Raw genomic sequence first — 25,530 nt, forward strand, 5'->3', positions numbered from 1 at the left:
CACATAAATTTTCAACTCCTTACACACCGCAACAAAATGATGTCATCGAAAGGAGGAACAAATCTTTGTGCGAAGCAGCAAGAACAATGTTGACATATGCGAACTTGCCTCAATATCTCTAGGTAGAAGCAGTCTCAACAGCGTGTTTCACTCAAAACCGATCATTCATTCATGGTTGTTTTAACATCACCCCTTATGAAATCATAAACAATCAAAAACCGAATGTGAAAATTTTCCATGTTTTTGGTTGCAAGTGCTTCATCATGAATCTCAAATATATCTTTTGAAATTTCAGTCCAAAGCTGATGAAGGAATATTCTTGGGATACTCGTACAACTCTATCGCATATTGGGTGTTCAATAAGTGAGCAAGGAAGATTAAGGAAACATTCAATCTAACTTTTGATGATTATCACATCAAACGTGTCGAACAGACTTTCGAACAAAGACCAATTATTTCATAAACGAAGGATGAGTCAGCTATTGTAAACTCTTTCGATATTGATTATGAATTAATTTTTGGTGTTCTAGATAGAGTAATTGTTGTTGAAGTTCATGTTGAAGATAATCGGATTCCTGAAGCATCGAAGCTCTGATTATTCGACGGTGACTAGGGAAGAAGATGATTCTAAATCTACCTCAACATCAAAAGTACATGTCGAACATCTACTTATTTTGCAGGATAGTCAAGTGGAAGGGTAACACTTGAGTTCGATGTCACAAAATCATATTGATAATTCAAATGTTCAGGAGGAGCATGATAGTAATGAACATCAGTTTGAGGAACTAAGCCAACTTTAGTGTGGTTACGTAGAAGAACATCTTCTGTTTCCACCTCTTGAAGTTAAAACTAGAAAACTTTGTTGGTCTCTCAACATGATTAACCATGGTGTTTGGCACATGTGTGGTAGCATTGTGGTTCATAGTTGTATTAGTATTTTGGTTTGAGGAACCTTCCACCATTCTAAAAAGATTATTCAAACGAAACTGGTTACACAAAACAAACTATGGTTACATAAAACAGATATAACATGATTAGCATATATAAAAAAGAATAAAGAAGAAAAAATCGATTTAATCGAAACAAACTCGATTGAAACAATTTAGCGAAAAATCTATTTACGATTGTTGGTTTTCGTTAATAAATTTGAAAAACAAATAATTAGTATATAATCACGTCAATTGACTGATGCTCGTGTTGGACACGATTCCCTTAAACAAAAGTGTCGTCTGTTTAACCATGCAATTGTAAAAATGTGGCTTGCACGGGTTCGGAATTTCGGAGTTGCATTCATATCTGCATGTCACACCCACATATGAGTTTGTTGACTACAAAATCCATGATTTGCAAACCCTTCGCGTGCATAAGTATTGGAGTAAAATCATACATAGAAACTTGTAAACTCATTAAACATCTACTTATAAATCCACTAAGAGTTTGTTTTTTTTCCTATGTAAGACACATGCCTATAACCACATTATTTCCAAATACTCATCTTTTGAGTATCGACATCTCATTCGTACATTCTTTTGAACACGACATATATCGTTTCAAAGCTCCTATATAACTCACTAAATATTAATAAAATATACAATATATATATATATATATATATATATATATATATATATATATATATATATATATATATAGGGTTAGGTTATTTTGTTTTCACTATCTATTGTATGCATGTATGACTGATTCTGGACCAATCATTTTAGTTATTTTAAGAAAGTAATTGATGTATATTACATGTTGAAGATATAATAGATATTAATTACATCTTCAGCATTTAATATGCATTAATTACTTTCTTAAAATAACTAAAATGATTGGTCCATAATCAATCATACATGCATACAATAGATAGTAAAAATATTTGAACCTAACACACACTCTCTCTCTCTCTCTCTCTCTCTATATATATATATATATATATATATATATATATATATATATATATATATATATATATATATATATATATATATATATATATATGTGTGTCGAAAGTTTAATAAAGAAATAATTTTTTTATTAATTTTTCGAACGAAAAGGTCTAAAACCTAACTTTTTTACAAACACATCACCATATTTGCAGTTTTTCTATTTGATGACATCAAATAACCTTACCTTGGTTTCATAACAAAAAATTCACGTTCATCACTAATCTACTACACGTCTAAACGTCCGATTTCCGCACCGAATCTTGCAAACTTTAGTAGAAAAAACATTCATCATTTCTCTATCTGGTCCGGAATCCGGATATACTCATCCGATCGTGAACTATGCCGGCCTTAACGATTAGGATGATCACGTGGCTCACCTTGAAACGCTAAATCCCCAATTTTGTCTGCTCTCATTCGGCCATTTCTATGCTTCTCTCAATCCTCGCCCAATCAGTCTGATAGCAACTTTCCTCTTCCCCTCAAACTTCCTTCTTTCGGCTTTTCGTTTCTTGTACCCACTATTTAATACAAATATCTCTTCCACTTGCTTCTATATTTCGTCTCTGTATCCAATTATTCCAACGAATAATGAAAATTATGATGATTCGAGTCAAACAAAATTGATTTTCAATTAGTGGGTCTCACTTTTTGTCGGCCAGTAAGACCATATACCCACCATTATAAAGACTCCATAGGATGAGCTTTAAATGAAACTTGGATTTCATCGAAGGGTTTCTGATTTGGTCTAAATGAAATTCCAGATATCAAATAAGGATAGTTTAAGGAGATTCGGTTAGAGGTTTCTCTGGGGCATTTCGTCGAATGGCTGGTAAGATACCTGGACTCGAAGTCGCTCGTCGGAGGAGGTTCCATGGGTGGTCTGATTCTTCGTTTACTATCAATTCTGCTCTTGGGTATACGCGAAGTAGAGTTTCTTACCATACCCATCTCACCTCCACTCCTTGCTCGGTAAAGATTAACACAATTCAGTAACTGTTTACATTTCTGAACCAGAATTGCTTCAGATTCGCATATTAAAAAGCTTAGTCTGGTTAGATAGTAGATAAACATGTGTTATGTATCGATTACAAATACACACCGATATGTGTTTGATCTAATTAATCCATCAACTAATTAGTTAAAAATGTTTGAGAACAGCATAGAAGCTCAGATGAAGATGGGAAGCTAGGATGTGTAGCAAGAAAAGCCAAACAAAGACTTGATGGGAAGCTCAGAGGCCACTGGAAATCTGAAATAAGCAGGTGATAGTTTGATAGATAGTCTTAGGTGTATGTTAGCATATTATGATATTAGTAGCTAACATGCGCTTCGTACATCCTCAAAATCATCACCAACTCATTGCTGTTTTTAATTTATTTCGTCTTCTTACCGTTTAGAAAAATATAATTGTGATCAAATAAGTTATTTGTGTTATTAATTCGAATTAAGTTTTATACTATTATAGCAACCTTTATCAGATAAATCGGACAAATTAATATTAATTATCTGATAAAGTAAGATTAATTTCAGTATAAGTGATTAACTAATATCAAATTAATGTACAATATGATATAACACGTAATAATTATTATATTTAAAATAATTGTTATAAAATAAAACAGAATAGAATTGTATAAATCTAAAATTTGAATCACCAAAACTTGACAAATAAAAAATTGACATTGTTTTGATGTAAACTAACAATATAACACCACGTTATGCTAATTTTTATACCATAATATTGTCAAAAAAAAAATGTTGAGTTGGAGCATATGTAAGAAATGATGCTAAAAATGAGATTTGATGTTAGCTTTGTAGTTGCCCTCAAAAACCAAACAAAAAAATTTGTCATCTTTGGTTACCCTTTTCTGTTTTCTAACATGGGTTTCCATCTTTGTGACTGATTTTGCATCCAAAATAGCCAAGAAAAGTCCGAAATTGAGACAAAGCCAAGTAATTGTATGGAGGTGGGAGATATGCAAATGGAGATTTTTGGTTTGAAAAAGAATGGATCAAAGAGGTTTAGTTGGGGTATCTTAGGGTTGAATTGGAAGTCTTCGGATCAAAATGAGTGTGCGGTTTGTTTGGAAAAATTCAAGTTCAATGAGAAGTTAACTCGTATGCCTTGTGCACATAGGTTTCATTCCATGTGTTTGTTACCTTGGTTGAAGAGCAATGCACATTGCCCTTGTTGTAGAACAAGTGTTTTGGGTTCGAATTGATTTATTTAGTTGTTTGTAGTTTATAATCTAGTTTTTGTAGTATTAATCTTGTAACGTTCGTGAGTAAAATGTATGTCATGTTAATATTTGCTATAAAAAGAATGTGTAATCTAGAAAATTACTTTGGGGCGGTTTTATATAATATAGTATAACAAAACGATATTTTATTGTCTAGTTTTTATGAAAACTCCATTAAAAAGGAACTCATAACCGTTTTTACAAACCAACACTAATTTTTTATTTAGACAATGGTGTAATCTACATCAACCCAACCTTATTTGTTATAATAAGTTGCTTTTATGAATAGTGTAATATTAAATTTGTTATTTCTACTGTTTATTAATATAAAAATGTTAAAATTTTATTTGTAATCTGTGGGGCTCTAAGTTTAAATTTATACATATATCTCATTTATTTCGGTAGTTTTAAGTTAACTGTATAGTTACATTTTAAATGTAATAAATTGTTTTAAAATAAATAATTGTGTTATAAAAGTATTGTTTTTATTTAATATAATATTTGTTTTAAGAATGTACTAATTAATTCAAATTACTTGATATATAACTAAAAGATGTACAACAAATTTATAAAAAACTAATAAATTCAAAAAGTATTTTTGAAAATCCAAATACATTAGGGAAAGAATTATTTGAAATGCGCTTTTTTATAAAATGATGGTATATCGGAAATAAATCACCATTCATATTATTTTTGTTTAAAAAAAAGCTAGATTGAAAGTATTTAATATAAGAAATGATTAGACAAAAATGGCCACAAATATATCAATTCAGTTGTCTATCTTATCTTTTTTAATTTAAAAAGTTATTAAAAAAAATAATAATAATAAAAAAAAGTAGAATAAAATAAAAATAAAAAAGTAGAATAAAATAAAAATAAAAAAGAGGAAGTCCAAAGCGATAACTTCTAGATCTTGATATCATCCGATTAAAGTCGTGTGCGTATAAAATACCCTGGATGAGGTAATGTCTTGAACCTTTAACTTACAAAAAGTATGACATCATTGAACTCTTAACTTTCAGCTTGATGATATACTTCAATCAACTACGGATATTAGGTTAATAGGTTATACGCCATTTGGTTATACCTAAAATGTTTTTTTTTTTTTTTTTGTAGAGTTACTTGTCCATTATTGTAAATTTGTAATTTAAACAATTTGATAATACTTATCTAATATCATAATTTTTGTAAATCTTGTTTCAAAATAGTAATGTTTTGTTTGTTTTTTCGAAGCGAAAATGTCTGAAGTTTGCGGATCATCTTTGCAATCTTCTGTAGCAGAAGAAGAGGGGGACCAAACGGCTGCAACATGTAACAAAAAAATATATTTATTCTTTCACATCTGCAGACTGCTGCAATAAGTTAAAGGTGTGAAGATGTTTGAAGCAGAGGGTCAAGTGTTGCGTCATGCAGCACACGTGCAAAAGTTTTTAAGTCAGAAGTCTTCTGAAAAACAAACAGTTGCGAAAGGCCAAATGTTGCGCGTGTGTTGCGTGGCGCAATAATAAATGGTCAGAAATGGTTTTTTTTAAAAAAAACAAACAACACCTAAGACAAACACGTAATGCATACATATAAGACATAAGAAAGTTACATTTTTTTTAACTTTGTAAAAAAACAATATATATATATATATATATATATATATATATATATATATATATATATATATATATATATATATATATATATATTTTGTTCGTACAATGGTGATGATATAATTGATATTATTATATGTCCTTTTTTATTGTAAACAACAAATGTCCTAGGATAGGTAGGAGAAATTATTTTGTTTGGTATCATTATTTCTATCGAGCATCACCACATAAATTTTGATAGTATTGTAGTTATTGGCAAAATCTGACATTTAACTATCTCACTTGTCACGAATGGTCCCTATGGTTTGGGATGATTTGCACACTCGGTCCATAGTTTATTTTTTTAATTCAGAAGGTCCCTATTGTTTGTTTTTTGTTACGCGTTTGGTTTCTACTATTTGTTTTTGTTACACACTTGGTCCTTATCTTACCTAAAAAAACTATTATTTAAATAAAGAAAAATGGTGGGGTATGTAAGGTAAGGTGAGGGATGGGGTTGAGGTGTGCTTTTTTAAATAAATTAAAAAAATCAAGGGCATAATAGTCTTTTTAGGTAAGACAGGGACCAAGTGCATAACAAAAACAAACAGTAGGGACCTTCCGAGTTAAAAAAATAAGTTAAGGGCCAAACACATAAATTACCATAAACCATAGGGACCATTCGTGTAATTTACTTTTTTTTATTTAAATATCAAAGTTATAAACATAATATACAAGGTAAACAAAAATAAAACCTAGGGCCAGTCCATTGGTCCACGATGTCTTGGGCGAGTCTAACAATAATGTGCATTTGTTTGTGTCATCCAACATATAACAAAATTTTATAAAACAAAAATACTATAAGTATCATTAAAACTCAGATCAATACTTGCAAAAAAATTGTAAAATTCGCCTAAACAATTTGTACATTTCTTAAAGCAAATACATTGATTACTATATGATTGTTAACAATAAAAAAAAACAAAATTCAGTACTAAAGATTGCTAAAATAATGACACAAATATGAATGATGAACAACATCCTTGGTTTTGGGTGCACATTGAATCTGTCATCCAATCGAGCTTCGTGTTTTAACTAAATTAGCTTCATTTACTGAATTTAAAATCAAATCCATGTACATACATAATTAAATATGAATATTATATAAAGAGGCAGTAAATATGACTAATTAACTACATTTAGTCCTCATATTCTTTGGTGTACTATTTGACTTCATTGGTTATCAACTTCATGTTTCCTGTTAGCAACATTTTCCTTCCTCAAGAGTTCATTCTCCTGCTTCTTTGCTAAAGAACATTCTTTATTCTCTTTTCAACTAAAAACAAGTAATATATAACATAAAAGAGGTTAGTACATATCGACGGAAGGCAACCCGGCAACAAGCTGCGTCGTTAGCCCTTTCTGGATAGCAAAACCAATTCTTTTGAAAACAACATCTACGGATCTAGGAGATATAACATTAGAATGCATGACCCGTTGAACTCTGTTGAGGAGCTCCATCGCCTCTGGTGCGAGAAAACCAAATGTATCAAATGCAAATGGTACAAACACATGTTGATTTCCTATACATGCGTTCTCGTGCTTTGCCATTTTGCACACAACGGCTTTCAAAGCGGCATGCCCTGCTGTAAAACCCTCGCTCCTCAAACCGACGAGAGGAGAGACACCAGTAAGATCCACACAAGCGTGTTTCCCTCCTATCCATCCAAAGACCAAAATTTCAGTCGGTCTGAGTGTGGATCTTCCATCTTGCGGGTCCATTAAAATGTTCACTAGCGCTTCTTTCTTCACGTAAATACAAGCACGCCGACAAGCATCAAATAGAACATCTATAACCACTTCAATTCGGTACTTGAAACCAATGAGCTCTCTACAATGAACCGCATGTTCCCCAAAAGTGTCCAAACATGCCTTGCGGCAAATTGGGCATATCTCGTCAATTGGGAATAGAGGAATCATGAGGCGGTAATGAAGGATGGTTCGGTACTCCATATGAGACATATGTTGGTCGCGGCCATCAATAGGGATAGTTAGCATAAAATCTTGTGCATGAGGTGATCGAAGACACTCAAAAACTGCTTTCTGTCTAACAGTCATGTTGAAGTCGACTTCCATATCTTTGATGATTTTGCTAAAAAGGGCACGCGCCAATGTTTTTTTGGGATTTAGGGGGTGTCCTTATTAGTGAAACGGCTACAGTCGAATCCTGGAATCGTATCGCGAAGACGAGTCAAAGCATATAGGTAATCAAATTCCATACCACATATTCCATTGTCATGTAAGATGTGGTCTTGTAATGTCCAAGATTGGGCCCTCAAGGCTACAAATGCGTAGGAGGAAACCTCGTATGCTGAGTACAAACCCAAACCACCGAAACGAATAATTAAGGAAGCCAGATGCCACTGGATGTCTCCAAAAAGGGGGCCTCTACATACCAACATATCCTCGACAGACCCACGCAATCCTTTGTCAAAGAACAAAGTCGTCTCTTCTATGTGCACCGGTTGACATATCCTTAAACCAAAGAAAAGTTTTGCAATGCCCATACATGATCGAAGCAAAAGGAGCTCACTCTGCGGGTCACATAGTTATGGAAGAAGACATATCAAATCAACAGCATAGATCGCTCTCTTCATGGCCAATCTGCTAATAAACCCCGCGTCTCTGCTAACACCCCCCCCCCAGGAGCTTCACCCCCAAAGACGGTCTCCCTATATCTGATAGGAATAAATCGGCATGAAGCTTCCTACCATCACAGTAGGGCAAAAAAATCTTCGTTTTCTTAATGTTCAACTCAATACCTAAACCTGGACCATTCACCCGAATAATGTTCAATACTCTAGCCACCTCCTCTTAATCACCAATGATAGTCCTATCATCTAGATACCAAACATGGATAAGGAGCTTGCAATTGTCTCTAATCTTATGCATAAGCAGATGCAAAACAAGGGCAAAAAGAAGAGGGCCCAAAGGGTCGCCTTGTTGCACCCTAGTGGCAGACCATATATGTTGGTCTCCTATATAAAGTCTCGTTGCTTGCCCCTATAAGAATTTCACCCACACAGAAATATCAGGGCACATCCTCCTAACCTCGTGGAGCAAGGCTGATCTATCAACCAGGTTAAAGGCGTTCGAGAAATCCACTGTAAGCATTGCAAGAGATCCATCAGTGTGGTGTTCACACAGCACCCTATTGGCATTGTGTAATATAGCCTCAGCACCCCGAGACATACCAACCCTAAACTGAAAATCATTAAGGTACTTGGCCATTTCTTTACCCACACCTTTCATGGCAACCTTGGAGACTAGGCGTCTCCATATAGTGTCTACTACAATTGGACAGATCCCATTGTCTTGTTTAATCAGATGTGTGAGAGGAGCAGATGCAACAAACTCTGCCAAAATGGAGGGACATCTTCCCGCTAACCAATAATTAACCACTGGAGTGATAGCACGTATATGATATGTGGCTATAGCAGACCCTTCTCCACAAAGGGCATCCAGAATGTGTTGAGCCCTCAAACCATCTCTTCCACAAGAAGTTCCTTTAAGGAAAGATTTAATGCAGCCAAATACACAATCATAGTTTGCTACAAGGGGAGGTTCAAAAATTATGGGGCTCAGCATGGATGGAGGTGGCCTGAAAGGGTGTTTGTCTTCCAAAGCCTTAATAGTATCACCATTGTATGGCGCAACACCCGATAAGCATAACACTTTCACTACTGTACTAAAATGCCCATATGCAACCTTACGGAGACATTGCATGATGTTGGTGTTACTCAATGTAGACTCTTTCTGAAGGATGCCTCCACCCCGTCCCATGGCCCCAACCTCAGGATTGTCTAACATATTTTTAACTAACGTGATGATACCATCCTCTTTCCCCCCATGTATCCAAGGATTTCAAGATGGAGCTTTGTTGTAAGGATTTCCTATTCCCAGACCTACATTCTTGGCTATTCTTAGGCCTAAACACTTGTAGTGTGCAATGAGGAAGAAGTAACAGAAGAATCAATGCATCAACCGAACCAGGTTGGGTGATCACCTTGTGAAGAGTTGTTTTCAAAGCCTGAGAGAAAGCGAGGTTCAACTGTGGAAGATACTCTTGACTATGGTGATATGCGTTTTAAAAAGACGATCAAGGAGCCCAACATCCAAAACCAAACCCCCAATAACATTTGTCACAGACTCTTTAGAAGACGGCCTTAAAATACCGACAATGTAACGAATCAGTCCGTCATCCTATGTAATAAAACTCACAAGACCATCCGGGTGATGACAATGACGACTAAAAGTATGCAACGTCATACACTTCCCACACATCCATTGACCAAAGGCCTTCAAAGTTTCTTCCACCGCCATAAATAAACCATCATCACGAGAAGGGGCTTCACGTAAAACACATTTACGATCTTCAGTAAGTAGATAATGCCTTTTGATGTGTGAAATCATACGGACAATCCCCTTACTTCCCACTTCACCATTTGGGCAACAATGGAAGCTTCTAATCGGGCACATACAAATATCATTTGAACTTGTAAGAGAAGAAGCCATATAAGAGAACAAGCCTCGAGGCGAAGCTTAAGCTATGAAGCAATCGTTAAAAAGGAAGGAAATTAAATGGGACACCAACACAATGTTGGTGTGCACATGCAATGCTCAAACTAAGCAAACTACATTATCTTGAACAATAGAGCTACAAAAAGAGAAAAATTAGTTTGGGCATTTTATCAAACACTTGGTGGGCAACATAAAAAAATTCCGGGATTGTCATCTTCTTCAATTGAAACATCAACCTTCTTATCTTAAAATCCTCAAAGTTAGTTGAAACACCCGGAAACCAGAAGGCTAATTAAGGGAAGATAATAAGCAAATTGGAGGTCTACTTGTCGAGTCCATAGGGAATAACTCAATTAGTAGGAACTTGTTTTTGGACGCGAGTAAAGAGACCTACTAAACGAGTTGGCAAGGACTAACTCGACAAGTTGGTCTGGGTTAAGGAAACCCTAGATTCGGGGTTTTGCACCCTATTTAAGCATCTTAATCTTCACTTTAGGGCCTCATTTCCAGCCTCCATTATCCAAACCCTAGATCTCGAAACCCTAATGCTTGTGAGCCATTTTTGAGTGAACCTTGTGTGATTTGAAGCTTGTAGAAGAAGAAGAAGCTAGAGGAATCCAAGAGGAGATTGTAGATCCATAAGCAACATCTTATCATCATCCTTTACTGGTAATAAAGCTTATAACTTGCCTAGTAGTCTCTTAGATCTCCCTATGTTCTCTTTATGAGGGTTTTGGTCCAAAAAGTATAGTACTTGGGGAATAGACGTCCCAAGTGACTTATCTTTCAGCTATGGGATCTAGACGGGGTTCCATGGCATAAAGGTGCAAATTTTATGGCCATGGAAGCCTCATGCATGCTTTAAAGTGTTGTTATGGCCTTTTAGCCCCAAAAGGCCATGCATGGAAGGAAAATCGAGACTTTAAGTGTCCAAATGAGGTTTAAGGCCTAGATCTATGTTATTATGCTTTATCTCAGAGTATTATAGCTTTTGGACAAGATCTATGTCCTAAAGAACTAGGGTTTTAGCTAAACCCATTAAGAAGGACTAATAGCGGGTAAAGTTGAAAATTTTACCCTTGAGAAGGCATTTTCAGTATGTAGAAGAAGTATGGAGTCTTGGTCTGGAGAATAGGGGCTTAATCTGTTAAGATGACCCAAACAGACTATGGGACTCGTCGAGTCCATAGAGGAACTTGACGAGTTGAATCATGTTGTCTCGATTTTAGTTAGGGTAGAACTCGATGAGTCTGTGTAGGGACTCGACGAGTTGATTCGACAAATCGTGAGTATGAGTAGCTAAGGAACTCGACGAGTCTAGAGGGTGACACGACGAGCTGGATCACAAGTTCAGGGTTCAGATTTATAGAACTCGGCGAGTTGATGGAGCAACTCGGCAAATTGATCATTTTACCAGAAAAAAGGATTATCAGTTCTTGACTAAGTATTATATTAGTAATGATAGCTCGGGGAGTCGAGTGATCAGCAGTTCGGGGATCTGCCAGCTAGCAGCGAGAGGTTTATTCGTGGGATTCTATAGTCAGCTTGCGAGGTGAGCTTTCTCCTGTAGGAACGGGTCTAAGGCAACAATGCCAACCCATTTATGTGTGTCAGTGTATACCGGATTTAGGTCCAATGCCGGAGTTAGCCCGATGTAGTTTGTATGCTTCTGGATTATGGTCTGATGTCGGGCGAGGCCCGTGGAAGGTTCATATGTATGTTTCTGAACTACGGTTCGATGTTGGGTGGTACCCGAGGAAGGAAATGCATGTTTAGTTATACTTGGTGTCTTTGTGATACTTGTATGTGCATGTTAGGGAGGTGAGTATGGGCGGGGGCCTATATCTCATCACTAGTTGAGTATGGATGGGGTTCCATATCTCATTATTAGTAGAGTAGGGGTGGGGCCTAAGATAGGCGGGGCCTTGAGACTAGCAGTTATAGTGTTGTGTTTGTCTGTCATGAACTAGCATGATATTGATTATATGTTTGTATGTGTATAACGGGCGGTGCCCAAAGACAGGCGGGGCCTGGTAGAAACATATATGTATACCGAGCGGCGCTTGATGCTAGGCGGGGCCTGATGTCGGATTCGTCTGATGTCGGGCGGGGCTCGAAGTAGCGAGTTAGGCCCAATGTATGTGGTTATGTGATTATGTGTATGGTATGTGGTAGTTTAGGGAGGCTCGCTAAGCTTCGTGCTTATAGTTTTTAGTTTTAGTTTCAGGTACTTCCAGTAGCAAGGGGAAGAGCTCGGGATGACTGCAGTGCACACACCATTGATTTAGCCTGGGATGTTTTTACTTTGATATTTTGACATATGTTTTTTGATACAGTAATTAGTATGATGGTTTGAGATACATGAATTATGATTTTTATAGTGATGATTTATGAAATATGGTTTACTTAAATGATTCTAAAAGGAAATTTTTGGACTGTATTTTTGGGATGTTTCAAGTTGGTATCATAGCCTTGGTTTGAGGGATTCGGGCATACTCTCGGGTGTGTCTGAAATCAAACTAAGGAGATGGTATGAAAATTTCTAAAGAAATTAATTTTTATAAAAAGAACTTTGAAAAGAAAAAAGAATTTTGATAATAGAAAAGGGTGTGGAGCATGCAATCAGCCGAGCTCAAGTAAGTACTCCCAAATTACCCATACAAGTTTATGTATTATATGTTTATGAGAACTACATGCTAGATTAGGACTAAGGATCTAGGAAGGATGCCTTATGTACATGTTATATATGTATCAGCTTTATGAACTGCATGCTAGAACAAATTAGTCAGTATGATGGACTGATTAGTATATGCTTGATTACGTGTACTCAATGCTCGAATGTTGCTTGCTTTGTGCTTTTAGGAGTCCTAGTTATATTTTACTAACTAGTAAACGAATACGTTAAGTTACATATTGCGAGGACTAAATAATTTTAGAAGGTTAGGTTTAGCCTTATTTCGCATCTCTCGTTTGAGTCTAACCATTGTAGGGTAGAACCTCTCATTCGAAGAATTATCTAGTCTTAGTGATATGTAATGGTATTTGTGAGCTAGTTAGGGGGACATAGCAAGGACTTCTTATGCAGCTGATGGCGGAGAGTGGGATGGTGATTACCCTAGGGCAAGCCTAGGATGAGATTAGCGCGTGAAGCAGTAGTAGTAGAAGGGACTTAGTGGAGTCAAGACAGTTCTTGAGGAAAGTACAGATAGATGTGAAAGGTAGTATGGGCCCGTACTAATGAAAAGAGAGGATCCGTACTTGAATCAAGGAAATCTGAGATGAAATCAGGAAACTTGTAGTGTGTGTGTGTGTGTGTGATCCCTCGATAGTGATGAGTATTCTGATGGTTATTATGATATGTTGCAGCATGGTGATGTTACGCGGCAGACCAGTGGGCGGTTCAGGTGTTGGTGAGGGATCAGGCTCGGGCTTTGGAGCCAGGCAGTTGGATGAGTAGATGAGAGAGTTTATTTCAGCTGAGATTACGCGCAATGTTTTAGACCAGACTCCTGTGATCTTTGGTACGGTCAAGGAGGGCATTATGGAGATTTTGGACGAGAGAATGGGTGCGATCCGCACCGAGATGGCGACCATGATGGGGGCGCACACATTGACATTCACGGAGTTTAGAGTCTGTGGAGCTCCAGATTATAATGGGGCTAAGGACCCCATTGCTAGTAGTCGGTGGTTGGCAGATGTCGCCAATGCCTTCCGTTTTAGCCGGTGTCCCGAGGGGGACGAGGTCAGACTCGCCTCCTGTCTTCTGAAGGACAGAGCGTGTGATTGGTGGGAGGATGTTAGACATGCTATTGGAGATGATGCCATGTTGGACGTGATGACGTGGAGTGACTTCTCGGTCAGGTTCAAGGCCGAGTTTGCACTAGTTATTGAGGTGCAGCAATTAGCACGGGAGTTCCAGGACCTCCGATAGACTATAGAGACAGTGGCAGAGATCACCGCCAAGTTCATAGAGAGAGAGAGAGAGAGAGACCTTCTTGTTCCGCAGTATGTGGAGGACGATGAGATAAATAAGGCTCGGTACCACGAGATGCTGAGGAGCGACATTAGACAGTTCGTGAGCCGGTCCAGCTACAAGACGTTGGAGGATATGATCGCTCGAGCCAGGGAGAGGGAGATTGACTTAGAGGCATATAGGAAGAGGAAACCAAACGAGGTGCATATATCTACGGGATCAGGAAAGAGGCCCAAGACATCAGATTCTTGATTGAGAGGTCATCAGGATCGTAGCTGCTATGGCAAGTGCGGCAGGACACACGAGGGTGCGTGTAGGAGCAGTATTGGTGGTGATTCTGGTTGCTTCAAGTGCGGCCGGCTCGGTCATTTTAGCAGGGATTGTACCGCTACCACCACACAGGTATAAGACCTGATCTGCTTCCATTGCATCCAGCGGGGCCACAAGAAGGCCCAATGTCTGAGTTTGGATGCAGCGGGACAGGTGATATGTAACACCCCAAATTCCAAATGTTCAATGAAGGGCCAAAAGTGTAAATTTAGGAAAGGGACTCGATGAGTAGATCTGCTTACTCCCCGAGTCGGAGCGAGATTAGGTCGCAGACTAAGTGGCCAACTTGCCGAGTCGGCGGCCTGGACTCGACGAGTTGGTGCTGAAGAGAGAAAACCCTAATCTTGGGGGTTGTGCCCTCTATATAGCACATTATAACCCACCCTCAACCTCTTGGCTACCCTTTTGAGATCCAGAAACCCTAAAATCGTGTGAGCTTCCATTAATAGAGAGAATAGAGCTTTGGAGGAGAAAATCTTGGAAAGGGCTTGAAGAGCAAGAGTCTTGCTGCAAAGGAGTGGTGTAGATCCGGGATCTACTTCAGTTGGAGCTTATATTGGAGGTAATAATCTGTTGCTTGGGCTCTTTTGCATCTAGATCTATTATCATTTGAGATTTGGAGCATTTTTGGTATGATTGAGAGCTATTTAGAGTTATAGGCTTAGATCTGAAGTTACTACTTCAGATCTAGGCTTGTGATGGTCCAAAATGTCATAAAGCTTTTGTATAAGAGTTGTTGGTGAAGCCCCTTTGTCATAAACCCTAGCCCTAGAGTGTTTTGGGTCTATATCTCCTCGGTTTCACGTAAAGTTTGCAACTTTATGTATGGGTTAGACTGTAGAAGAGTGGATCTATGGACTGGAACCCCTGCATGGCTCGAAAAGCCTCTGTATGGATTGAGAACTGGAGAGACTCGGCGAGTCACATGGGTGTACTCGACGGGTTGTATGTGTTGGAATAGTGTCTAAGGCTGCAACTATATTAGGCAAGTAATTTACCCGGTTGTGCATGGTCCTTTTGGGTTGCCTTCACCATAGCAACTTGATAGGATGATTTATTAAGAGAGAGTAAATATTATTAGTATATTATGAGAATAATATAAAGAATAATATATTGTTATTTGATTAATATAAGTCATAAGTTAATTGGAATTAATTTGGTGACTTAAAGAGATTAATTAAATAAAAGGGTATAAACTGTCAATTGTTTGATAGTTAAACTTTAGACTGTAAATCCATATAGATGTGTATTGGACGGATTCTAGAAGCTAAGGATTGCTTCAAATCGTCCAAGGGGTTATCTAAGGAATGGATTTGGATAGCCTTAAGAGAAGATTATCCAATTAGGGTTTAGGTTGTAACCCTTAAGGAGTCTACAAGTATAAGTAGACCCTATGGCAAAGGGAAATCGACACTTCATCAAAAGTAAGAGAACCCTGGCCGATTTCCTCCCCTCTCCTCTCTCCGAAATCATCCTCCTTGCTAGTTGGTGTTTGTAAGCCATTAGAGGAGTGACAATTGTGACTCTAGAAGCTCCAAGACAACAAGATCAACAAGGAATTCAAAGGTATGATTCTAGATCTGTTTCAATATTGTTACTACACCTAAATAGTCATTAGAAGTCTTGGATTCAAAGCGTGTTTAATTAGAAAGCCTAGATCCAAGCATTAGGGTTTTGCATGCACACATAGGAAAGTTCTTATGGCTAAAACCCATCAGTATGAACATGTGCATGGACTCGGCAAGTTGAAGAACAACTCAGCGAGTCTGTTGAAGATTGCCTTGGACTCGGCGAGTCTGTTCTTGGACTCGGCGAGTCTGGTCACGGAACCCTAACCTCTTATGGTTAAGCCTCGAATCAGTGAGTCGAGGGGTGACTCTGTGAGTTGAGCAGGATAGAACTCAGGGATCGTTGGACTCGACGAGTCTTGGGGTGACTCGACGAGTTGATTCGTACTCTAAGAGTTTTTAGAGTATAAGGACTCGACGAGTCAACGGGTTGACTCGGCGAGTAGGGTCAGTCAGGAAGTTTGACTTTGGCTTGGACTTTGACTTTGACCTTCAAGGGTGTTATGGTGATTGGTTATTTATGTCAATGGTCCATTGATGGCAATAGGTGTTGGAGTTTGGAGTAGTGCTTCGGGTGTGTGCTTCCGTGGTTCGGTTTTTCATTTCAGGCGAGTTATCCTCACTGTACTCAAGGGTCTAAGGCACAAAGGTCGGCCCTTTGAATTGTTGTTTAGAGCTTGTTATGTTATGTGATGATATGCTTGCTAGTATCCTGGTAGATAGGATAATGATATGAGGATATGCCTTGTTAGCTTAGTATCCTAGAGGAATGAATAGTTAAGTGATGGCTAGTTATGTTGGATTAGCGCCCTGGTAGCTGGGTAGTGGTTATTTATAGACCTGTAGTTGGTCTTGCCTTATGTACGCTGGTAGGGGTTACCTGCGGGTTATGTATGTTGAGCAGTAGCAGAGGGTATTCCATCCCGGTAGGATGATAGGGCCCTAGTATGTTGATTCTGTAGAGTGTTATGTGGTTGCCTGTTATGTGTGCATGTTTGCTAGTGTAGATTGACATTCCAACACAATGGTTGTGGGCCAGGAGTATTCCATCCAGATAGGATGATTGGACCCGTAGTATTTTGGCATTCCAACCCGATGGTTGTGGGCTAGGAGTATTCCATCCAGATAGGATGATTGGACTCATAGTAGTTTGGCATTCCGAACCGATGGTTGTGGGCCAAGAGTTCCATCCAAATAGGATGATTGGACTCATAGTAGTTTGGCATTCCAACCTGATGGTTGAAGGGCCTGGGGTATTCTATCCCGAGGGATGATTGGACCCATAGCAGTAGTAGTAGTAGTAGTTACTGTATGTATATGAAGTGGGGCATTCCAACCCGATGGTTGTGGGCCAAGAGTATTCCATCCCGGTAGGATGATTGGACCCGTAGTATGTTGTTTTTTCATGTATGCGTATGTTTATGTGTGTATGGGTGCTTTGGGGGAAACTCACTAAGCTTTCGGGCTTATAGTTGTGGTTTATTGTTTCATGTGCTTCACGAGATCGTGGCAAGGCGAAGGTATGATCGTACTGCTCCTCATGTTTGATGTTCTTATGATATGGTTCTAGGAAATACTCTGATGTTTGAAATATTTTGAAAACAAGATGTATGGAATTAATGGTTTTGAATGAAATAAAATGTTTTAAATTGGTTGAAATTTTTTGGTCGTTACAAGTTGGTATCAGAGCCTTGGTTTGAGTGAGTTGGAGGAACATTCCTGTGAATCCAGTCTCAAATCAAGGAGAGAGTTTCAAAAATAGTTTTCAAAAGGTTTTCAAAATAAGTAAAGGAGGACGCAGAGGGTACGATCAGCCGGAGCCAGTAAGTTACCCCAAAATACCATACAAGTTGTTTGTTTATGTGATATGTTAGAACAGCATGCTAGTACTAGGCTAGGGATCTTCAGGAATTGCATGATAGAATTGCCTCTGAGGTTCTTATGGTTCATTTCAGTATGGCGGATGCGAGACGTTTCGAGGTAGGATCCGGTTCGGGATCGGGATCAGGAGAGGGTGGTCAGGATGGACTAGCACCACCTGAAATCTTCGTTCAGATGAGTACGGATGAGTTGGATGCCAGGATTCGTGAGATCCTGCATGATGAGGTTGCTGCTATGTTCCGGGCTGAGTTTCCGGAACTGTTTGGGTCGATCAAGACCGCCATGGTTGAGTATTTTGATGAGCGCTATGCAGCTCTTGCAGAGACAGCGGCCGCGGCAGCCATAGCGACTATGGCAGTGGCAGGGGAGGAGCCAGTCGGGGCTTTCAGTATCGGGATTTCGACAATACGAAGCCCCCTACTTTCGATGGAGTTCTGGATCCAATCGTTTCTATGAGATGGTTGTCAGACGTGGAGGGTTGCTTCTTCACGTGTTTATGCCCTGCGGATCAGAGAGTGAGGTGTGCTCTGAACCTTTTGAGGCTCGGGGCAAAGGATTGGTGGAGGTTGACTACATGATCTTATTCTGATGCGCAGCGGGCTGCAGTTTCGTGGGATCAGTTCCGGGAAATGCTCAGTACTCGTTATGTTCTGCAGGTTGAGAGAGAGAGAGAGAGAGGTTGGCTCAGGAGTTCCTAGAACTGAAGTAGGGTTCAGAGTCGGTGACGGAGATCACCAGGATGTTCACTGAGAGGGCGATGTTTTGCCCGGAGTTTGTTTCGGAGCAGGCTCAGATGTCTCGATATCTGAGTATGCTCAAGAGGGGCATCAGGTAGTTTGTGTCCACGCGGAGGTGTAGTACCTTGTTGGAGTTGCAGGAGGCCTCTAGGCGGTGCGAGTTAGAGATTGAGCTCCAGTTGAGAGAGCAGAGGCAGGCCCCGGTGCAGTCGCAGCCTGCACCAAAGCGGATGAGGGCCACTGATTATAGGCAGGGAGGTCCGATAAGTCGCACTTGCGGGAAGTGCGGCAAGGTGCACGAGGGTAGTTGTCGTTCTTCTTAGGGGTGCCACAAGTGTGGCAAGGAGGGCCACATAGCCAGGGATTGCAGGCAGTCGACTCCAATGGCAGGAGTCAGACTTTGTTATCATTGTGATCAGGTGGGCCATATGAAGGCCCAGTGTCCTCTGCTGGCTGCCAGGTCAGTGCAGGCCCCAATGCCAGCCACTTTGAGACTTATTGGCGAAGGTCAAGGTCGAGCAGAGCCTCTGAAGGCTCCAGGGCGTGCTTATCAACTTGTGACCGAGGAGATCAGGTCAGCGCCAGAGGTGTCAGCCGGTATGTTTTTCTGCCTTCTCTTGTTTATGTTGTGATTATGAGATGTTGTTTCTTGCATGAGATATTAAAGTGTTGTATGTGTTAGAGAAGAGTTAGTATTGAGGGTTTTTAGAGGGTTAGTATTTGGTGTGGCATTCGTGAGAAAGGAAGGTCATGATTCGGGAATTCGGGAACTTTCAGCAGGAACTCAGGTTCCTCGAAATTCGGTGTACTGGTTTGATTTGATTGATCGGCGTGTTAACTTCGCCGCCAGTGGATGGTGGTTAGTGCCCTAAGTGGGGGAGAATTGAAATTCTCGGATGAGCCGTTGGTTGTAGAAAGTTGCCTGACGCGGTTTGAATGTTGGTTATTGGAGTGATGCAATGAGGTGGTTCAGTTATAGTAAGGGCTTTGCATGTGTCGTGGATCTTTGAACCAGTAGTGAGGATGTTGTTATGTGATAGCGGCTAGTGGGGTTATCCCCGGATGGTGGAGATGTCGAGGAAATGCGGCAGGCTATGTATAGGTTGCGGGTTATGCGATCAGTCTCTGAGTATGTATGCATGTTATGAGATAGCGGTAAGCACTGCTAATGGGTGATGTATAGCGAGGATATGTCGTTGTGGCAATGTTGGATGATGTGTAGGCGTGTTTTCAGTCTCCTTGGAAGAGGAGGGGGATAGTGGCTCTAGATTGGAGATTTGGACAGAGGAAAGTGAGATAGCAGGTTAACAGACTTAGGAGCAGTCTGGATCGGTGATAAGGACTGTATAAGGATATTACAGTCGGAGGTCAAGGACCTAGAGATCGTGATAGGGAGGCACGAGTGGGTTACACTCAGTTGTGGCGAACCGAAGGGTTCGAGGGTGACGCAAGGACAAGGTCCTTGGTCCCGAGTATGGTTGTAGGTTTGAGTTATGTATGTGGAGGTATTACAATCTGGGGTATTCCATCATGAGGATGACCGGACCCTATGATTGATTGGACCTGGTGTGTTTGGTATTCCAACCCAATGGTTGATTGGGCCAAACATACATGAGGATGCGAGGGTATACCATCCTAGGGATGACTGGAATCGTTATAGGCGTGCCTGGTATTCTAGTCCGAGGCTGATTGGGCCAGGTACAAGTGGTTACGCAATATGTTTGGTTGATGGGTTATGGGAGCTGAAGGATGCATCATCTTGTCAGCGTGTAAGGTATAGAATCAGAGGGGAAATCAGGGTTCATCCCAGGTTGCAAGTTATCAGGGTTATCGCCAATCTTGGGCGAAGGAAAATGAATTAGTGTCTTAACAAAGCTCAGTGGGTGTTCAGGGTATCTAGCGTTCGTAGGGCGCGAAGATGTTCCTGATTTGAAGGGATGGTATCATCGGATGATACGTGGTTAATATGTGGTGCTATTGAGTTGAAAGGCCAATGGTCAGCTTGGAGTAGTGGCAAGGATGCCACATGAGAATAAACCATTTTAAGAGAGATGCAGAAGTAGGGTTTGTAAGAGCATGAGTTGATTGAGAAGTCAGAGTCTGCAGTGCAAGGGGTTTGTTCTGAAGCGTATACTGCAGTAGGCTTCGAGGACGAAGCCTAATTTTAAGTGGGGGAGAGTTGTAACACCCCAAATTCCAAATGTTCAATGAAGGGCTAAAAGTGTAAATTCAGGAAAGGGACTCGACGAGTAGGTCTGCTTACTCGCCGAGTCGGAGCAGGATTAGGTCGCAAACTAAGTGGCCAACTCACCAAGACGGCGGCCTGGACTTGACGAGTTGGTGCTGAAGAGAGAAAACCCTAATCCCGAGGGTCGTGCCCTATATAAAGCACATTATAACCCACCCTCAGCCTCTTGGCTACCCTTTTGAGATCCAGAAACCCTAGAATCGAGTGAGCTTCCATTATAGAGAGAATAGAGCTTTGGAGGAGAAAATCTTGGAAAGGGGCTTGAAGAGCTAGAGGCTTGCTGAAAAGGAGTAGTGTAGATCCGGGATCTACTTCAGTTGGAGCTTATATTGGAGGTAATAATCTGTTGCTTGGGCTCTTTTGCATCTATATCTATTATCATTTGAGATTTGGAGCATTTTTGGTATGATTGAGAGCTATTTAGAGTTATAGGCTTAGATCTGAGGTTGCTACTTCAGATCTAGGCTTATGATGGTCCAAAATGTCATAAAGCTTATGTATAAGAGTTGTTGGTGAAGCCCCTTTGTCATAAACCCTAGCCCTAGAGTGTTTTGGGTCTATATCTCCTTGGTTTCACGTAAAGTTTGCAACTTTATGTATGGGTTAGACTGTAGAAGAGTGGATCTATGGACTGGAGCCCCTGCATGGCTCGAAAAGCCTCTGTATGGATTGAGAACTGGATAGACTCGGCGAGTCACATGGGTGTACTCGACGGGTTGTATGAACATGTGCATGGACTCGGCGAGTCTGTTGAAGATTGCCTTGGACTTGGCGAGTCTGTTCTTGGACTTGGCGAGTCTGGTCGCGGAACCCTAACCTCTTATGGTTAAGCCTCGAATCAGTGAGTCGAGGGGTGACTCTGTGAGTTGAGCAGGATGGGACTCGGGGATCGTTGGACTCGACGAGTCTTGGGGTGACTCGACGAGTTGAGTCGTGTTCTAAGAGTTTTCAGAGTATAAGGACTCGACGAGTCAACGGGTTGACTCGACGAGTAGGGTCAGTCAGGAAGTTTGACTTTGGCCTGGACTTTGACTTTGACCTTCAAGGGTGTTATGGTGATTGGTTATTTATGTCAATGGTCCATTGATGGCAATAGGTGTTGGAGTTTGGAGTAGTGCTTCGGGTGTGTGCTTCCGTGGTTCGGTTTTTCATTTCAGGCGAGTTATCCTCACTGTACTCAAGGGTCTAAGGCACCAAGGTCGACCCTTTGAATTGTTGTTTAGAGCTTGTTATGTTATGTGATGATATGCTTGCTAGTATCCTGGTAGATAGGATAATGATATGAGGATATGCCTTGTTAGCTTAGTATCCTAGAGGAATGGATAGTTAAGTGATGGCTAGTTATGTTGGATCAGCGCCCTAGTAGCTGGGTAGTGGTTATTTATAGACCTGTAGTTGGTCTTGCCTTATGTACGCTGGTAGGAGGTTACCTGCGGGTTATGTATGTTGAGCAGTAGCAGAGGGTATTCCATCCCGGTATGATGATAGGGCCTTAGTATGTTGATTCCGTAGAGTGTTATGTGGTTGCCTGTTATGTGTGCATGTTTGCTAGTGTAGATTGGCATCCCAACACAATGGTTGTGGGCCAGGAGTATTCCATCCAGATAGGATGATTGGACTCGTAGTAGTTTGGCATTCCAACCCGATGGTTGAAGGGCTTGGGGTATTCCATCCTGAGAGATGATTGGACCCATAGTAGTAGTAGTATTAGTTACTGTATGTATTGGAAGTGGGGCATTCCAACCCGATGGTTGTGGGCCAGGAGTATTCCATCCTGGTAGGATGATTGGACCCGTAGTATGTTGTTCTTTGTTGTATGCGTATGTTTATGTGTGTATGGGTGCTTTGGGGGAAACTCACCAAGCTTTCGGGCTTACAGTTGTGGTTTATTGTTTCACGTGCTTCAAGAGATCATGGCAAGGCGAAGACGTGATCGTACCGCTCCTCATGTTTTATGTTTTTATGATATGGTTCTGGGAAATACTATGATGTTTGAAATATTTTGAAAACAAGATGTATGGAATTAATGGTTTTGAATGAAATAAAATGTTTTAAATTGGTTGAAATTTTTTGGTCGTTACATGATAGCACCTGCCCCTGTGACATTGAGGATCACCGACGGACGTCAGGGCCAGGTAGAGGCACCTGCGGCGAGGAGCAGGGCTTTTCAGATGGTTACATAGGACACACGAGTAGCTTTCGATGTTGCAGGTGCGTATCTTTTGCTTTCCTATCAGTTTTTATTTATGATTTTATTATTTTCTCGCATCCATATGAGTATTGGTATCTTGGGATTATACTTCCTACTTATGTTTGTATTATATGCCATCTGCATACCATGGTTCTTAGGGCAGTAGTGTGGGGACGTCTCCGTATAAAGTGAATTCTCAGGATGCGGTAGCTGTAGCAAGTGGGATTGGAACCCGATAAGTGTTTCGACCGTCTTCAAGAGTCTTACTACTTTAGTGTCGGTTAGTTATGGGAACACTAACAATGGTAAGCATTGGTTGCCAACAAGATTGATCACTGGATGATACAAAGGATTAGAATTCTTTCTAGCCGGGCGCGTTGTAAGATGTTAGTTGAACCAAAGTGGGGGAGAGTTCTCCAAGAGTTCAGGAGCAAAAGGAAGTGTGGATTTAGGATGAGTTGCATTCTCATCAGGAGGGAATGCCACCCAAGTGGCTGGCTGGATTGAGGGGTGTGTGAGTTGGGAGTTTGGGAAACTTCCAAACATAAGGTTCGCATCGTTGTTCGATAACTAGCTTAGGAATCAGGATGGGATTCCAGTCAGGATGCGAGCTTAGCCAGGATAATGGGTCAAGTGCATGATCAGCATGGGAAGTGTTGTAAGACTACGGGATAGCCGTAGCATCTACTAGTAGCTAGACAACATGGAAATGTTGTAAGACTGTGGGTTAGCCGCAACATTCATTAGCAACCAGATAGCGGAGTGTGGGCGAGGCCCGTATCTCCTAGTTAGCAGAGTGTGGGCGAGGCCCGTATCTCCTAGTCAACATAGTGTGCGTGAGGCCTCTATCTACTAGTTAGCATGATCAGAATCAGGAACGGATAAGTAGATAGGATTCAAGGTGAATTTGGACCTACGTAACACTATATAGGTGAGACCTGGGGGAAAACCACAAAGTGATATGGTTTGGGTGAGACCCGTGGGTGAGGCCCGTACGATAGTAGCAAGGCAGGTGGGACCTGGCAGAGACCGTGGGGTCAAGATACAGGATCGGGGATTCTATGATTTATATAACCATGAGTGCCAAGATGGATAGAGAAACTTCGATAGCCGAGGCTTTCTTCGGAAGTTGTTGGGAGTGAATGAGAAGGCGATCATTGATTCAGTAACTGGGTGGAATCCGGTATCCCAGATAGTGGATAGATAAGTTTGGGCCTGGGAGGTCCCGGTTCTTTTGGAAGGTAGGCAGGAGGTAGCATGATGTTTGGACAAAAATAGTGATTATGAGGATTATAGTGTGTGAGGTTGCTTACGGATCAGAAGAGCGAAGACACTTACAGTTGAATTGGATAATCTCAAAGTAATTGATTTGACCCTGTTACACAACTCTCATCTGAATCTAACCATTGCAGGGACGAATCTTCTACTCGAAGGATTATCTGAGCCTTCTGGAAAGTATTGTTGGGCAACGTATGCATCAAATACACTCTATAACTAGGCAGCGGAATAATGGAAACAACAAAACGATTTACCTAAGTGTACATACACCCTATGGATCTATGGCTTCATGCTATTACTTCTACCCTAGGAAAAAGCGAAAATACAAGAAGAATACTAACCTCTTTAGCAGCCAATGATCTTCGAGCTTGACTCCTTGTACATGCCACCTTGTTTGGATGATGAGGATCCAAACTAGAATCCCTCTCTTGGTTCACACCCAATGAACTCAAAAGAGTAGAAACAAATATAAACTAGGAGGGATGAACTCACGAAAAAGTTCTTCCACAATGAGGGAGAAAGAAGGTGGCGAATACTCAAGCCAAAAATGAGCAAGGAGGAATGAATCCTTAAGGCCCTATTTATAGCCTTGGATACCTCCTATGGTTTTATCCTTTCACCCATGTGGGATGGGATATGCTAGGAACGAAATTCCCTTTATCCAAAGGGAATTTTCGTCTAACCCCCTTCCTTCTAGGGTTCTAAAATGTTCTCTAATCAATCAACTATTGATTAACTCACATTCAACCCTTCTATTAATTAAACTGTTAATTAATTCCCAAATTGTTTTTTCCAATTAGTTTCTAATTAATTATTAAACCATAATAATTAATAAACTAATTACTCCTATTATATATTCTACTCAATCTTGAGTCTTGAGGGCAACCCAAGAGGACCCTGCTATTATTAGAAATATCACCAACTAGTTAATGATCTTGGACACACTTCCAACAGTCTCCCACTTGGACAAGTCATCT

General features: G+C 40.3%; 1 protein-coding gene across 1 annotated transcript; it reads left to right on the forward strand.

Moving 5' to 3' along the window:
- Positions 1 to 2,504: 2,504 nt before the first annotated feature.
- LOC145053621 (uncharacterized) lies at positions 2,505 to 4,289 on the forward strand. Its single transcript, XM_079001697.1, has 3 exons — positions 2,505 to 2,918; positions 3,108 to 3,211; positions 3,871 to 4,289. Exons 1-3 carry the CDS (start codon positions 2,772 to 2,774, stop codon positions 4,169 to 4,171), a joined length of 552 nt encoding a protein of 183 aa, XP_078857823.1. The 5' UTR covers positions 2,505 to 2,771; the 3' UTR covers positions 4,172 to 4,289.
- The last annotated feature ends 21,241 nt before the right edge of the window (positions 4,290 to 25,530 follow it).

The sequence above is a fragment of the Lactuca serriola genome, chromosome 5 (genome assembly GCF_051521515.1).
Source record: "Lactuca serriola cultivar US96UC23 chromosome 5, Lser_US96UC23_V15, whole genome shotgun sequence".
NCBI classification, from domain to species: Eukaryota; Viridiplantae; Streptophyta; class Magnoliopsida; order Asterales; family Asteraceae; genus Lactuca; species Lactuca serriola.